The sequence below is a fragment of the Trifolium pratense genome, linkage group LG2 (genome assembly GCF_020283565.1).
Source record: "Trifolium pratense cultivar HEN17-A07 linkage group LG2, ARS_RC_1.1, whole genome shotgun sequence".
In the NCBI taxonomy this organism is placed as follows: Eukaryota; Viridiplantae; Streptophyta; class Magnoliopsida; order Fabales; family Fabaceae; genus Trifolium; species Trifolium pratense.
Genome location: NC_060060.1, coordinates 10,755,536 through 10,773,154, shown reverse-complemented (window position 1 = coordinate 10,773,154; position 17,619 = coordinate 10,755,536). Strand labels below are relative to the sequence as shown.

Sequence of the window (17,619 nt, the reverse complement as noted above, 5' to 3'; positions counted from 1 at the left end):
CTGCTGTAAGGAGATTTCTCCAAGACCTTGAGGTTATTTATATTATTCAGTTTTATTTAATTCTTTTCAATTATGTTCTTATTCTCGTTTGCTTAATTCAAGTTTTATAGAATATGATTGTTAATTTTGATTGATTTATATTTCCTAAGGTATTTGTGTTTTAACTTAGCTTATTCGTTAATTCACATGTTCTTAACCGTTTGCTTAATTCGGTATCTAACAAAAGTAATATAATTCATATAGAATCGAATACGCTTGTTAATCGTTTCTATGATCGAAAGAGAATTGAATCCACTTAGGGACTGATAATATAATGATCGATGATAAGTCTGAAATCTCCGCTCAGTAGATTAATCTTTTTCATAACTGTTGCTAAATCAATTTACTCTCTTTGTTTCAAATCATTGAAATCCAACCAAACCCCCCATAATTTATAGTTCTTACTTGATTATAATATTGTTAAATTGATATAAAGAGTCCCTTGTGAGACGACCAAGGTTAACTTCTTTGATACTACATTCTTTAAAAATTCAATTATTTTTGACCGTGTACGACAACGATCAAATTGACGCCAATTTGATCGCTGTCGTACGCGGTTCAAAATAATTAAATTTTAAAATGTAGTACAAGATAGTTAACCTTGGTCGTCGGCATTGTGGAACCAGGGATGCAAAATCCTTGCCTTGGCTTTGCAAAGCCATGTCAACAAGGTAGCTTACTATTCGGTTAAACATGAAGGGATTTCATATTTCTGTCACTGAAGATAATCCAAGCCCGTATTTTCCTTTAAATGTTTTTGGAATTGAATTCATCCTAGTATGCTGTTTTAATCTTCGCTTACAAATGTATAATAACTTAAGAAAGAACAATTTGACATTTTTTACATGTAACTGTGTGATTTTGTTCAGGAAAGCAATATAATGTTGCAAATAGATTTGTCTTTAAGCCTGCCAATTATTTGAAGCCTTTAATAATCTCAAGCAAATTAGTGATTTTATAATTTCATAACCTTATACGATATACTATTATCTAGTGACATTAAAAACCTTATACAATATGTATGTAATATTAGAAATTTAGTTTATATTTATATGTGTTTTTCGTTTTTTGTTTGACAAAAACTCTCGATGCTTTCTGTTGTTGCATCGTGAGTTTGAGGGGAAGTGTTAGATTATTGGGCTTATGTTATTGGCCATTTTATGTTAGTATAGTTTAGTCCAGTGGAGTTTTCTATATATTCTCTTGTAACCATTATTTTAGTAAGCAATGTCATTGTAATGTTATGGAAACCCTAATCTCCTTTTGTGTTCATTTGTATTTTTCCCTTTTTGATTGATTGTAAGTTAACATGTAAGACCAAGTCTTAAAAATGACAGACTCTTGAAATTTAGTGATATGTTTTTTTCCTATGAATCGAGCATTCTCGACATGCATGCAACTATAGATATTAATTTCTCGAGTTTGATAGGACTGCAAAGAGTGACAAAACTCTCTCTCAAGAGAATTTAACACTACTGCATTCTTAGAGTTGGATTCAAACTTAAAGCCTTTAGTTAAGTTAAAAATATCTCTTACAATATCATTCAAGTACTCTTGAACAAATTTAGTTATAAGTTTTATATGAGAAAAACTCTCGATTAATTTTCAATGCTTATTTTTTCCTTACCTTCCTCCCATTTTCTTACTATGTCGTTGGATTTTTTTTCAAATAAAAATGGTACAACATTAAAGAAAAATATGGTTCATATGTTTTTTTTTTTTTGAAGCAGGTTCAAATGTATTACTTATTCGCCGATATACTACTATTTAACTAACACTTATATTATTAAAAATAAATTTTAATTTTGCAATTTTGATAAGTTACGTGATAATGAGGATGAATTAAATGAACCATACGTATTTATTTATTATGTGCAACCAATAAACATGTAGCCGTCTTAGCTCAGCTGGTAGAGCGCGTGGCTTTTAACCACGTGGTCGTGGGTTCGATTCCCACAGACGGCGATTTTTCATATTTTTTAGCATTTTCACGTTTCTTAAAGCTTCACTATTTCAGTATTTCTTATGGTAACACAGCATTTTCATTATTCCTTTCATGTTTAAAATAAAATGGATTCTTTTTTCTTTTTGAACATAAAAAAAGATAGTCTGATATCAATTTTTTATTCGATACATGTGATATCAAGCTGTAAATTGTAAAAACTCTTGGAAGGAAGTTTTCATCAAGGTATTTAGTTGTTATGTTGATTAAAAAAAAAATATATGTAGTTGTTACTAAACAAAAACACTCTTTTCTTACACTAGTTGCTTCATTGTAGAGTGAAGACACATGCACAATGTCATTGTTATAACTCAGAGTAGATTAAATATCATATTGTCTATTTGCTCTCTCACAAACTTTGATTGATTGTGGTGTGTTTGATTTATATTAACATAGTTGCTGTAGGAATTTATTTAATTTTTTTGAGAAAAATTATAAGAATATTTAAAAACTTATAATTTAATCAGTTAAAATAAATTGTTGTGTCATTTATATTATATTTCGAAGTATTATTAATTTTGGATTGTACGCGAGTCATCTTATAAAATATATTTTAGTAAGTTGAGGAATCTATATGTCATATATAAATTATCTTTAATTTTGATTTCTAAACGATGTGAAACTTTTAAGTGTACTGAAAAACACTACAAATACACGTAATAAAATTTATTTGAAAATTATGTAATGTACGTAATAAAATTTATTTGAAAATTATGTAATGTACGATCCTAGCTAAAACGTATGGATGGTGAAATAATGGAATCAAATTTTAGGAATGGAATCCCAAAGTGGTGTGTATTGTAGTGCGTTTCATTGATGGAAAATAATCCAACAAATTCTTGAAGCCACTATTAACTGGTAGCGGACGGACGAGGACTACCACAAAACCATACAAGAATCTCACGGTTCGTCAAAAGATGTTCCAATCCACGTGTTGTAATTTGATTGATGACTTTGAAGGTTTTTTTAATATATAATATACTCCCTAAGTTGATGTATTTAGTCCAAATTCTTAACAAAATACATTAATATTTTTTGACCAATTTTTCCTTATATTTTGAGACGGAGGGAATATATAAATCTTTTCGTAATAGTAAAATAGATTTTTATAAAACAACATTACTATATATGATTATTTAATCCTTTGTAGAAGATCGACAATCTCTTATGCTAGAAAATTAAACGTGTCAGATGTAAATTGTATAAGATATAGTTTATTCGACAAATGTGAATATTAGGTTGGACATTTTCATTTGGTTCAAACCAAAATGTTGCAATTGCGTGTTTATGTTTTAGCTTGGATTTGAACTAAGACCTTTAACTTTTTAATCTTTAATTTAAATTTGTTGAACTATTCATTCCACCCATAACATTTATATTTTCAATATGTCTGCTTGTAAGTTATAACACATGTTAATGTTTTTCTTATATAAACATATAATAATGCATTTTTTTTTGTTAAAGAAATATCAACTTTCATTCATTGTTAAAATTTTGTTAATTAGTATATGAAATGATCAAATAAAAAAACAGCGGAATAAACAATATGCCAATTCTTATTAGGAAGATACACTAACGACAGACAAGGACCACTAGGTTTAGCTCATTGTAGGAAGATGGAGGATAGAAACAAGAAAGGAATACAGAGAACGGAAAGGAATTGGCCATCCATCATCAATCATCTTGTTGTTGATAAACATGAAAAATTTAGATGGAAATAAATATTACTTCCATAGTTAAAGATCTATAAAGTGAGTTAAATTTTTACATTGATTGAAAAAATTGAGATTCAACATTTTATAAGTGAGATTATTCATAAACTTTATGTCTTAAATTTTGGACGAAAATGTGGTGTCAAAGTCACATGTGTCGTTGTTCAATATCTAATGTGCCGATCCAATCAAATGATGCTTCTCCCACACGGCCCATCAGTGATATCGTAGTCTGGTTGGAGGAGCGATAAGTGAGTGACGAAGGATTGCAGACAATGAGAGACTCACACTTAAGGGAAGTGGTGAGATCTATTAAGTGAGTTAAGTCTCGCATCAATTGAAAGAGTTGATGTTGAATATTTTATAAGTGAAATGACCAATAAACCTAATGTCTTTTAAATTTTGTGTGAAAGTGTGATATCAAAGTCACTTGTGCGATTATTCGATGTTCAATCTTCCAATCAAATCCAATGAGACTTCTCCCTCACGACCCAACAATTTGATTATGTGCACAAATTAAAAAACCAAATTAAGATACTAGTAATTTTATTTTGATAGCAATTGTGTATTTAATTTTTATCAAGATCAAAGTAGTACTATATTTTCTTTTCATAAAGAAATTCTTTGTCTTTAGATACCCCTCGTCGTAAATTATAATAAAAAAAATCGTACTTATTATGAAAAATAAAAATTTGGAGTATGTGTTTTTGTATTTTCTTTAAAATAAAATCAGTTTTATGGGAAGATGTACAAATAATTTTCATTGATTGTTGCTTATCGACAAAAGTGGAGATAGAGAAAATTAAATATAATTTACATTTAATTTTATGAGCTTAAGTAAAAATAATTCTTGAAAAAAAAAGAAATTTTAGTTTTTTTCTCCTATAATTTTTGACAAAGAAATTTATTTATTTTTTCTTATAATTTGAGACGCAAAGAATACTTATTAATATGACTTTTAAATTAGCACCAACAAAAATCTTGCATGCTACAAATTTTTCCAAGATTATTACATGATACTACTTCTCCTACAATGATTTTCTCCAATTTTATATGTAGAAGAAAATTCACTTTTTAAATTTATTCAAAAACTAAATATGTAAATCAAATACATTAATTGTTAAATAAATTTAAAAAGTAAATTTGTTCTTAATTACTCGCTCTGTTCTTTTTTATAAGATCTAGTTTGACAAAACACGAATATTAAGAAAATTGGTTTTAGTATTAAATTGTTTGACAAATTATATTAATTTTTCATGTTCATCCTTACATTTTTTTTTTTTGACAGAGTTCATCCTTACAATAAGTGTAGTGTTTTATATCAAACAAAAAAGAATTTAATGCTATTCAAAAAGCTATATAGAGTAAATAAGAGTAAGTTTGGAAAAAACTAATTAATGTCATTGAAAATTGTAAAAAAGGTCTTATAAAAAGACTCGATTTTTTTGTCAAACTATATCTTATAAAAAGGGACAGAGGAAGTATAAAACTGAAGGGAGTACCGTGTCAAATATTTAGTACTCCCTTCGTCCCACAATGAGTGACTCAGTTTGACTATATGCACTATTTATATATCTTACTTTGATTATATTTTTCTACTAATAAATAAAAATAAATATTAGCATATAAGATTTTGTTAGATTAATTTATCTTGATGAGTATTTTTAAAATATGAATTTTTTTAATTTATACTATTATACAATTAAAAATGTTAAACATAAAATTTATGTATTGTCGTATTGGAATGTGTGAAACAATCAACTGAATCACTCATTGGACGAAAGGAGTATAATGGTCAACTATCTTCCATCCTTAGCCAACCCAGGAAAAGAATCTTCATAAAAGCACATACTCCATCATCGAGAATGGATTCTCTCAATTTTGTTTTCCTCAATTTTTCTCAATTTTCATATCTCAACCAACAATCACATTTTCTCCATTTCTTTTAAATTAAAATATTACTTTCTATTTATGATTCAATGGCCTATTATTCCACATTATTTCTTCAATTTCTTTTGCACTTGAGAAAATGCTTTCTCCTCCATCATCAACTCACAAAACATTAATTAATCATTAATCATAATTATTAAATTATTACTTTTCATTTTGCCGCGTCTAAGTACACGAATCTAAAGATTCCCAATTCCCCACTTACAGCATCACAATAGGAGTGATATTTTCTTCGCTTTTAAAGGCTTTATAATTACAAAACATACTGTACTCCTTTTTTATATATTTACTAAAATACTTACTAATAATACAACAAAATAATTTGTTGAGTTGAAATACAATGAATATGATTTAGTGATGATTGATGTTTAACTTAGTAGAAAAGATCACGGTTCGATCCCCTGTAATTATGATCAGAAGGGGCTGAAACCACTTGATGTTATAACTGATCCCGAACCAGATTTAACTGGTGGTGAAAAAGCAAAAAATAATAATAAAATGAAAGACAATGAATAAATAAATTAATAAAAATAGAAAATAGATTTACTAAAATACTTTTATTAATCTTTAACTTTGATTAATTTATTTATAAACTCAAATTAAAGATTAAATTGTTAAACTAAAAATAAAATTCAACTTATATGCTCCACAAATTTTCAGACATAGTCTACTTCCAAAAAATAATAATAAATAAATAAAATTAATAATTAAAAGAATTTAATTATCGTGCACAATCAGTGTAAAATTATTTTACACTTCATCTAATAATGTGTTGCTACATTATTTAATGAACATGATACATTGTGTGTTTTAAAACATATTATATGAACAAATCGTTAGTTGGTTCAGTGGTGATTGACGCTGAATTTGGTAGGGAGGACCACAGTTCGATCCCCACAACTGCGATCAGAAGAGAGCTGAAACCACTTGATGGCAGAACTGACCCTCAAACCAGATTAAACTGGTAGTAAAAAAACCAAAAAAAATGATATATCAATATATTATTGTGGTTTTATGATATATCAATATATTATTGAATGCATATAAAAATAATTTAACTGACAATTTATAAAAATTAAATTCTAATTAAAAAAATATATGCGTAAAAAATAAAATAAAAAAGAAAAATAAGAATTAGGTGTGCAAATGCAATGAAGCATATCGGGTGTGAATTTTTAGCAGTGGGACGCGACGACCCGAACAAGTGCACCAAATCCATTTGTCGTGAATCTTAATTTCTTTGTATAAAAGAATCTCTCTATCTCTTCCTTTTCACTTTCATTCACAATGGAACAACAAAAACAACAACTCAACTTAGATTTGACTTTAGCTTTAGCCTCTGTTCCCAAAACTGTTTCTCATTTCCTCAACGACGTCGTTTCTCAGACCAATAATTCATCTGAAAAACTTTCAAACCTTGATGACTTAGTTCACAGATTGGAAGAAGAAATGAACAAAGTTCTTGCTTTCAAACGTGAACTCCCTCTTTGCATAATCCTCCTTAACAATGGTAGGTACTTTATTTCAGTTGCTTTGGATTTCACTTTTTTTTATTAATCATTAATCACTTATTTCATATGCTTTATAATTATGCAGCTATAGAAACATTGAAGGAGGAAAAAGAAAAAGTTAGGTTAATGAAAATGGAAGATCCAAAAAACTCCAGTGATAATAAGAAGAATTGGATGAATTCAGTTCACCTTTGGACTAATGAAAATAATTCGGTAATTTTTATTAATTATTAGTATTTTTTTTTTATTTTTTTGTTGAATTGAGATTAAAACTTAAAAATGGTTTTTTTTTTTTTTGTTTTTGGTAGAAGAATGAAGATGTTGAAAGGTGTGTGTCAAAGAAGAGTAATGGCGGAGGGGTATTTATGGAATTTAATGGAAATTCTTTGAAGGAGGTTTCTCAAGTTCCTAGCTATAGTTTGGTGTCTGAAGTGAGTCATGGAAATTCCAAGAGTGGTGGTAGTTCTGGATCGTCTTTGTTGCGTGTTGAGACACAGAATCAGCCGCAGCCACCACATCCTTTGCAGCAGAATTCGAGGAAACAAAGGCGTAGCTGGTCGTCTGAGCTTCATCGCCGTTTTGTTGATGCACTTCAACAGCTTGGTGGAGCACATGGTAACTTGTTTGTGTTCAGATTGACTATTTTTACTGTTAATTGTATGTGTGTAGTGTTGTTGATTTATTTTGGTTTAGGAATTTTCTTAGTCTCATTTTTTGGATTTGGGAATATAGTTGATTCTACAATTTGGAATTGAAATTGTGGGTGGGGGGAATGATCTGGATTCTCTTCAATTGGGAAATATGTGGATTATGTGTAGTTAATTGATACTAGTCGTTGGATGGAGATCAGACGATTCTGTGGATGTAAAATACTAGTTGAAATTAAGTCGTCTGATCTGCATCTGACAACTATATCGCAACTACAGGGAATCCATTTTCGATGTCTGCAAATCTAGATTACTTGTAATTAGGGATCAATATAGTCACATTGTTGTTAGACTTGATCAAGATTGGACGATTCGAATTTTAAGTTTGGCAAATCAAAGTTAAAGCGACTTGAAAACAAACACAATCTATGATCCGATGATTCTAGCTTAATGACTACAAGGTTTTCTGACTGTACACCAGATATATAGCCATGTAGGATGGGAGCCTAATTGGTTTTATTTTTTCTCTAGTAGCCACTCCTAAACAAATTAGGGAAAAGATGCAAGTGGACGGATTAACAAACGATGAAGTGAAAAGTCATTTGCAAGTAAGTGAAAGTATTTCATCTCAAACACCAAATCATTCACGAGTAATAACATTATCGTAGTTTCCGCATATTTGTATCTTTTATTGTTATGTTATGTCAAACTATTTATTTAGTACATTTGTATGATTATGCAGAAATACAGGCTTCATGTTAGAAGATTTCCAGTTTCTTCAATTGAAGAAGCTAATAAACTCGCCTTATATATGACTCAAGATCACCGTGAAGATACATCAAAGGGAAACATATCAGAGTCTCTTTCACCACAGGGTCCTCTTACTCCTCTTCTTCTTGGAGGATCTGTTAAAGGTCTCTCAAGCCATGGAAGAAACAGTATGGATGCAGATGACGAGCAATCAGATTGCAGGAATTGGAAAGGTGATCATGAGCAGCTACATGAAGCAGAATAATCACAGCCTCTAAAATTTTGCAGAATATTATAATTAAACATATAGATCATAAAGAATGAGAATTTAACAACATAAGGATAATATATCTAACAAAAAGAACTATAGAGATATAAGTTTTATGCCATAGTTATTTTTTTATATAACTATGCTATGGCTAATGGCTACTTTAGACTGTTCTGGAAAGAGCCGCTGATATATTTTGCAGATTATTTTTCCATCTAATATTGAAGGAGGTTTTTGTTATCATAACTATAGTAACAGTTGAATGTAACTGTATTTAATAGTGCAATTTTCATAGATGTGAATTCTCATATATGATGTGTGCTTTGATGTCTTGTTCTGTAATTTGGCTTTTAGATGTTGGATTTTGTTCAAATGGCACACAATATGGAATCCACCTAAAATTTTTCCATTTTGAATGTTGCAATTATTCAACCAACACTTCCATGATAAGCTACATGGTGCCTATAATTTATTTATGCATAAAGTATAAAAATGTGAGTTTATGTTTTTGTCTCAGAAAATTTAGTGGACAAAATACTTGCATTGTTCTCAACCAATCCATTCACGTGCTTGCCATCTTAAGGTTTATTTTGGGATATCATGATGAGCATGATTGACTACAAGCTTTTCTCCTTCATTGATCATAAATTGCAAAATCTGTCACGTACCCTATACTATTCCTGATAACATGAGAATATTGACAGATATTGTGCTTAAATTATATATGGAAACGTGCTTTTGAGCATTTTGGCTGGATCTTATTAAGGATGACACATAAAGTGTCAAGAATATTTCAAGCAGCATATAAGTCGTTGTTTTTTTGACAAAGCAGCATATAAGTTGTCCTTTATCGATTTTTTGTCAAAAGTTTAGTGGCATGTAATCTAAACCGTCCAATTTAAAATCAACGATCGAAATTTAAAATAGCGTGAAACTGCACGTTGTTTTTACTGTGGCTAATCTCTCACAATTACATAGTAAAATTCTGGCGAGTATCTGAAAATTTATTTTAAGCATCGTGGATTCACTCTTGAATGGGTCATGCAACTTGCATCAATTTTTTTTCCTTCTTTTCTTTCTTTTTCTTTCCCATTTCATGCATTAGTTTCATTTTAACCGTCCATCTCTTTTCCCTTTCTCCACCATCTTATCCTTATACATGGATTTTCTTGAGTTTGAGACTTTTATGTAGGAATAATCCACACTATTCTTTTTGGTATATCTATCCACGAATTAACTCAAAAGAATACTTTTAATGTGACAACACACATACGGATTTGGGTTCAGTGTAGTCAGGAATTTAGTGACTGCAGTCCAGTCAGCCACGTCTAGTTTGTCTGATCAAGATCAGACAGTCCAAAGTTTAAGATCAGATTTAAAATCTGAGCCGTCTGATCTTGATCGGACGGTCCAGATTTACTGACTGCGTGCGGTCAACTGCTCAGAATCCAAATCTCACACGTACCGCATACTATATTTTTTAAACCGGATATCTTTCGCGTAACTGTAGAGACTAATCACTCGAAACTTGTAGAACACAAATGAATGACAAATTCTCCATAAGAATTTTAAAACTATTACATACCCAAACCAAAAATTAAATCCAGAAACTTGATTAACCTAAAAGAGACCCGAATGCTCTTGAATATCCTAATATTTTTTTTGATATAACAATCAACATTAAATTAGTAAGTTATATTTTTAATTATATTTTTACCGCTAAGAAAAATAGTATTTTTACCACAAAGCACACAAAGTGTTACCGCAGACTTGATCACAATTTTTCCGCCACCGTGAAGTTCATAAACCCTACTCTCTCTCTCTCTCTCGTGCGCGCGCAAACCCCCGTTTCTCCAACAAGAAGCTCTAGTTCGGCAGCGCTCTATAGGAAGCAAACATGAAAGAAATTGTAACTATCCAAATTGGTGATTATGCCAATTATGTTGGTTCTCACTTTTGGAACTTTCAGGTTTCAATTTCTAATTACTCTTCCTTTTCACAATTTCACATTCTGTTTTCTTTGTTTATTTATTTGTTTGTTTCAATTTGTAACAATTTTTTTAAATTGTTTTAATTCTAGTAAGCATTTTTGGGTGTTGTTTGATTATGTAGTAATTAATCTGTGTTCAATTGTTAGGATGAGTTGATTGGATTAGCTGAAGACTCTCAAGCTGATTCAGTCTACAAGAACCATGATCTTAATATGGATGTGCTTTATCGTACCGGTGAGACACAGCAGGTGCAGTTTCATTTCAAGTATTGTTATTGTTTTCAAAGAAAAGATGATATTGTATGGAGAAATGTAGTCGATACAGCTGCAATTGTGGCTTCTATGGCATTGAGGAGACCCTAAAACCTTTTTATTGCGGATGCAGACTGCAATTTAGAACTATTCCTTTTATATGTCATGTCCATGTTCACCGATACAAACTTTAACTATTGGTTAATTAGATTCAGTTGTGTTATTATTAAATGATACTGAATGTTAAATGACTTCTTTTAGTAGTGACTAGTGAAAATTGCAACAGATGATCTGAGTTTATATAGATGGCCTGTTTGGATAAACAGTTTATTTGCAGTTGATAGCACAAGTGCTTATCATGATAAGCAGTTATGTTTAAGCTTCCATAAACTATTTTTATAGCAAAAGATAAAATTGTTTTTATATATGCTACAAGCTGTTTTTATAAGCTATATTGGAGAACTTATGAAACTGAGCTGAAAAAAACTTAAGAAAATTGTCATAATCTGCTTTCATAAGGTCTCCCAAACGGTCTCACAAAACTTATGCCAGTAGATAAGCTCAAATAAGTCAATCCAAGCAAGCCCTAGAAGCATTAGCTGTTCTACTTATGCTTATATCATTTTTGCTTAAATGTGTGCAGGGCATCAGTACATACACTCCTCGCCTAGTCTCAATAAACATGAGAGGTATTCAATTTATATATTTTTATATTGAAAATGTATATCATTGTTGATCTTGTGCTTTTCATTGGATCTATTTGTTGGGATTGTTGTTCATTAAGTTGACGCCACTATGTGGTTTTGAAGGATTTATGGTTAGTATTACATTCTACTGAACTACGAAAATAAAAACGATAAAAAACGTTGTACTAGTAGTATTTAGTAGGACCTATTTTGTTGGTGCAAAAGTTCAGCGATTTGTGAAACCAATTAACTGATTTTTTGTGTGGAGATAGAAATCACTTGAACATGTTAAGTTGATAGGAAAATTGTAAACAACATAAACAAGAGGACTGACTATCTTATAATTATAACTTAAATGCCAAAAGCAGAAGACAACTTATTTTCTTATTGCGAATGATAATTTACTATATCTTGGTAGTAAACAGTACATCATTGAGATTGTTGACTTTTCACCCAATACAATTCCAGATGTTCGCTTTTTACATGAATCCCACATATTTAAACTTTTTATACAGCATCGCTAACCTTTACTACTTTTATGGAATTGAAAAAAAATATAGCATCTTGCCTTTATGTTGCTGTCCTCTTTGGATGTCAGTTTTCATCTCAACTAAAATCTTTGCAACTTCCATTTGCTCTGTCTTACTTCTGTCTTCTGTTGATAGCATGTATATCGCCGTAAACATATTTTAGCATAATTCCTTCCCCCCCCCTTGTAATCTATTTTTTGGATTTGTTAACCTTTTCAGGATCCCTTGGATCTATGAGTTCACGTGGTACACTGTATAAGGAGGTTGCTCCCACAACATCAGATATTTTCACCTGGTGAGAACTTTTAGTTTATGCTTTTATGACACTTGTTCAATGATAAATAAAATAGAGAAGAAACATGTAGAGGATTGAGGAAGGCACTCCAAGTCCGACATTGTTGTGATTGTTGATTTCTGTTGTGTGACTTCTCTCTCAAAATTATTAGTATCTTTTAGAAAAATGGGGATGGATTCATCATATTTCTATAAAAGGTCCAGTTTTGAATAGGTTTTTGATATAGGAAATACATGAAATCTTTAATAGAGAAGGAGGATCTTTGCTACAGAAATTGTTTCTATTTCAAGACATTTTGATGTTCTGTTTACTCGTATGTTTATACTGTTAGACATCAGACCTACTTCAGCAGTTGTGTCAGTCAAGTTTTTAGGTTTAAAATTATGTTAAAATGTGCCTGATGCCCATAGACCTATCTATGTGCAGGACTGGTGAAGTTTCCACCCAAGCCTCTGAACCTCGCAAAAAGAATTTGTTCCTACAAAGTCTTTATGAAGAAGAAAACTTGAATATGGTGAATGAGAACAATGGTTCTTTGAGTGAAGATCAGGATAAGAATATAACTGAGTGTCTAGAAAATGAAGTTCAGTTTTGGACAGATTACTCAAAAGTACATTTCCATCCCCAAAGTTTATATGAATTAAATGGAGTTTGGACGGATGTTGCGGATTTTGACAATTATGGAATTGGAAGGGATTCTTTTACTTGGGCATCACAAGGGGAAGAAATTAGTGAGAGGCTTCGTTTTTTTGTGGAAGAATGTGACCATGTACAGGTAACTATTTTTCATTTTTTTGATCTAGTTGTTGGTTTGGGGAATAGTTCCCACGTAGCTTTACCTTTGACTCTTGTAACGAAACATTGAATGAATGCATTATATTTTAAAACATCTGGTTTTTCTATAAGTTCTCATTTTTCAGTCAGTTTGTATTCTTCTTTTCATTTTTTGTAAGGTCCTTTTTATACATAGAAATTGTCTTATGCCTTGAACGTAGGTAATAATGTTTGTACTTAATGAACCAAGTTAATCATTTCTATGTATTTTATTTTACGATGAACCAAGTATTTCATAAACCATGAATAGAATCTATTAACAGAAGTACAGTATTCATAATTCTGCAAAAGCTACGCTAACCTGACACAGTGACATCATAATATCACAATCCACAAACCTATTTTATTGTTTAGCTTTGTCTACTTCAGTGTGAGATTTTCATATTGATGGTATTATTCATATGCTAATAAAACATGGAGTTTTGATCTTACCCATAACCTTTTTTCGTTAGGCTTTCAAAAAACTCAGGTTGGTTTGTTATTCCCTGAACAACCATTCTTTAAAATTTGTCAGGGATTTCAATTCGTGGTTGATGACTCTGGAGGTTTCTCTGCTGTGGCTTCTGAATTGTTAGAGAATATTGTGGATGAATATACCAACACACCTGTCATGCTGTATGCTGTTCGTGGTTCTGGTTCACGGGCAAGTCCTCAGAGCAGAAATCGTAAAATCTTAGAGGAGCTTCATGATGCTATATCATTTTCAAGACTATCATCCTATTCTAAACTTATTGTGCCTGTTGGCTTGCCCTCCTTAAGTAAGTGTAATAGTTTTTGTCATGTAGAGTTTATCATTAGATTACTCAAATTAATAGTCAATATCCATCCTTGATAATAGGTTGCAAATAATGATGTCTAAGACGCTGATACTCTATAAACATAAATGGTTACATGTCATTGATGACCTTAATGTGGTTTCCTCACTGATGTCAAATGTTGTTGTTGGCTCATGCATAAATTATAGATTCCAAATTTCTTATTCAAGTAAACTAAACCTTCTTTTGATGTCTTTATTCTGGTCTTAAGTTTCCTTTTTCGTTGAACTTCATAGGTAAAGCTTCCAAATTCCTCCACATTGAAGATGAGAAGCATTACCACTCAAGTGCAGTTTATGCTGCTGCACTACACTCCATTAGTCTTCCTTTTCGAATGGTACCGGTTGGGCCTACTGCAGATGCATGTTCTGTTTCTGGGGCTGTAGATTTTCACGGACTTATACAAATGTTATCAGGGCAAGGAAGGCAGAATATGGTGTCAATTCTGGATGTTGCCATGCCAACACCTGCTTTAACTGGTACATGTGATGATGTGAATAGTTAGAGTTAATCTTCTTGACAAGAAATTTATTTGATTGATCTTATTGTTAAATTCAGGGGGACAGAATGAACCGTCTTTGCTAGAACATTTTAAGCCATTGACCCCAATGATTTCTGAGGATGGTGAAGACATACAGGCAATTGAACACTTGACAGTACATGGAGCTTTTACATCAGGTATTTTATTAGTCATTGATTTTTCTTGTATGTTCTTGTCGTGGTTTTCTAAACTTAAACATTAATATCCATTTCGATGATCTTGCTCTGTATCTAATAAGCACACCAACCAACCAATGAAAACATTTTCCCACTAAGCCATATCCATTACATGGATCAAACGGCACCACAATATCTTATCATTGATCATGTTTAGTGATAGCCTGTATCTCATAAGCATAATGGTTGGAAGTAAATTGTACTACCTCTGTCCCTAATTATAAGACTCGCTTTCTATATTTGTAGTCCCTTAATATAAGACCCTATTCAAACTTTCATATGCATTAATGACTTCTTTACAAAACTATCCCTATTAAATGTACAATTGGAAAACACAGATTTATAAGTTTATTGCTACAGCCACTTTTCTTAATATCCGTGAAATTTGTAAGAGGTCTTGTAATAAGAGACAAAAGTAGTAGCATATTTAGATCTCAAGTCGACGTCCTTGGTAGGATTATGGTGAAAACAGTTGATTTTAGAGACATGTCTCAACTAGACATCCTTGGCCAGTCTATGAATCCCTGGAGTCTGGTGGTTGCAATTTTCAAAGAGACATGTCTCTGTCCAAAACAAAATCATGTTTTATATTATCAAATTAATTGGTCTTCATTACTTGGTGTATTTTTATCTTCTATTTCTTCCTAAGTTCTGTTTTCTGCATGATTATTTTCATCTCAACCTGTTCATTGTTTTGCGTCAGTAGAAGGTCGTCGTGCTTCAATTTGTGAAGTAAAAGATACAGTTGATGCTGCTTTTCAACGTGCCAACACAAGGCCAATGTTCAGCCATCTATCTACCGCTCTTTGTCCCCTGCCTATTCCCTTGCCTTTTCCATCAATCTTTGGAAACCAAGTTGGCAAGCACGGCAAATTGATAAGCGACCAACTGACTAATTCTTCATCAAAAGGATCCCTTGACGTCCATTCCATTCCCATGGCTGCCAGATTACGTTCCAGCAGTGCTGTCTTACCACTTTTGGAGAGTAAACTGCAAAATCTTCACCGGTATGGAATTACGCGAGGAGCAGCCGGAGCAGAGTTACTTAGGAGTTGGGGCTTCGGAAAAGAAGAATTGGAGGAAATGCAGGAGATGTTGTCTAAAATGGTTGCTACATTGTGTCCTCCTCAGTTGTCATCTGATTCAGATTAGAATGCATACTTTGTTAATGGTTCCAATAACAAGAAGTGAGGGAACATCTGTAATATTGCCGATGGCGACAAAACTTGACCAATACTGGCTGACTATTCACACCTTTTGACCAATACTGGCTGACTATTCACACCAATACTGTCATAAGAAATGACATTGGTGGCTTTTTCTTTCCTCAACTAGGGTGCTTTGCTCTGTGACTCCATGCCGACCTTTTGTGCCTCATTCATGGTATTAACCTTGCCTACATTCAACTGGACCTGGTTCAATGTGGTTATCAAATTTTTGCAATTTCCTCTCAAGTCTCAACAAAGACATCTCAAAGCCTCTTCATTTGCATGAGTTCTCGGACATGATACTATTAATGACAACATGCTGGTACTGAGTTTCAAAGAGAAAATTCCTTAATATTAATTTAAGGCAAAAGTTAATATGCATAAGGGGATGTTTATGCATGGTACATAAGCCCAGAATTACTCGCGCGCCCCCCAGAAGTTTCTCGCGCACGCCCCCCAGCCCCCCCCCAAAGGCTCGCTATCCCCACCCCCTTTCTGCTGATGCACACGTTTTGTTTTTATTTTTAGCCTACTAGGCCTGAAAGCCCATATTGCTACGCGCGCCCCCCAACTGCTACGCCCTCCCCCCAATTGCTACGCGCCCCCCCATTTTCTAGCCCCCCAATTTCTAGCGCACCCCCCCAGGTTTTTTTTTTTTTTTTTAGATTTCTAGCGCACCCCTCAGAATCGAATTTGAACGGCAATGAAGAACGTATGAATTAGAATCGAATTGGGTAGCTTGGTTTTTCTTTTTGTGATGAGGTTTTTTTTAGTGATAAAATATTTGTGTTTTTGCTGAATGGAGACAAAGTAGAGTGATTAATTTTTTTTTTTATAATTGTTGAGTGATTATTGGTTAGAGAATCTTGAGATGTTAATTTGGTTCAGTAATAGTAATAATAATGAAGGAATATTATTTCAATAATACAATAAATTCAATATTAAAAACACAATATTGATTTCAATAAACACATAAAACCATTTTATAATACAAATGGTTTCACTTTTTAACTCTCTGAAACCATTTAACCAGCATAATGGTTTCCAGGATTTTTAAAACCATAAAAACACAATATTGATTTCAATAAACACATAAAACCATTTTATAATACAAATAGTTTCACTTTTTAACTCTCTGAAATCATTTAATCAGCATAATGGTTTCCAGGATTTTTAAAACCATAAAAACACAATATTGATTTCAATAAACACATAAAACCATTTTATAATACAAATGGTTTCACTTTTTAACTCTCTGAAATCATTTAATCAGCATATGGTTTCCAGGATTTTTAAAACCATAAAAACACAATATTGATTTCAATAAACACATAAAACCAATTTATAATACAAATGGTTTCACTTTTTAACTCTCTGAAACCATTTAACCAGCACAATGGTTTCCAGAATAAT

At 31.8% G+C, this 17,619-nt stretch overlaps 2 protein-coding genes and 1 non-coding gene across 8 annotated transcripts; all 3 read left to right on the top strand.

Moving 5' to 3' along the window:
- The first annotated feature begins 1,931 nt into the window (after positions 1–1,931).
- On the top strand, positions 1,932–2,004 carry TRNAK-UUU. Its single transcript has one exon. It is a non-coding gene; the product is annotated as a tRNA-Lys (tRNA).
- Positions 2,005–6,861: 4,857 nt separating this feature from the next.
- On the top strand, positions 6,862–9,189 carry LOC123909933 (transcription factor HHO5). 4 transcript variants are annotated; one of them, XM_045960873.1, is made up of 5 exons: positions 6,862–7,213; positions 7,300–7,427; positions 7,526–7,829; positions 8,393–8,469; positions 8,604–9,189. In XM_045960873.1, exons 1-5 carry the CDS (start codon positions 6,991–6,993, stop codon positions 8,874–8,876), a joined length of 1,005 nt encoding a protein of 334 aa, XP_045816829.1. In that variant the 5' UTR covers positions 6,862–6,990; the 3' UTR covers positions 8,877–9,189. The 4 variants fall into 4 exon arrangements, with proteins under 4 accessions (XP_045816829.1, XP_045816830.1, XP_045816828.1 ...); XM_045960874.1 differs by having other exon boundaries at positions 6,887–7,213; positions 8,396–8,469; XM_045960872.1 differs by having other exon boundaries at positions 6,887–7,213; positions 7,523–7,829; positions 8,396–8,469.
- Positions 9,190–10,643: 1,454 nt separating this feature from the next.
- LOC123908944 (protein misato homolog 1) lies at positions 10,644–17,175 on the top strand. Of its 3 annotated transcripts, none has more exons than XM_045959692.1 (9): positions 10,644–10,848; positions 11,017–11,118; positions 11,765–11,810; positions 12,557–12,632; positions 13,059–13,407; positions 13,981–14,224; positions 14,518–14,760; positions 14,840–14,959; positions 15,705–17,175. In XM_045959692.1, exons 1-9 carry the CDS (start codon positions 10,777–10,779, stop codon positions 16,148–16,150), a joined length of 1,698 nt encoding a protein of 565 aa, XP_045815648.1. In that variant the 5' UTR covers positions 10,644–10,776; the 3' UTR covers positions 16,151–17,175. The 3 variants fall into 3 exon arrangements, with proteins under 3 accessions (XP_045815648.1, XP_045815647.1, XP_045815649.1); XM_045959691.1 differs by having other exon boundaries at positions 10,662–10,848; positions 15,702–17,131; XM_045959693.1 differs by having other exon boundaries at positions 10,689–10,848; positions 11,017–11,104; positions 15,702–16,619.
- Positions 17,176–17,619: the final 444 nt, after the last annotated feature.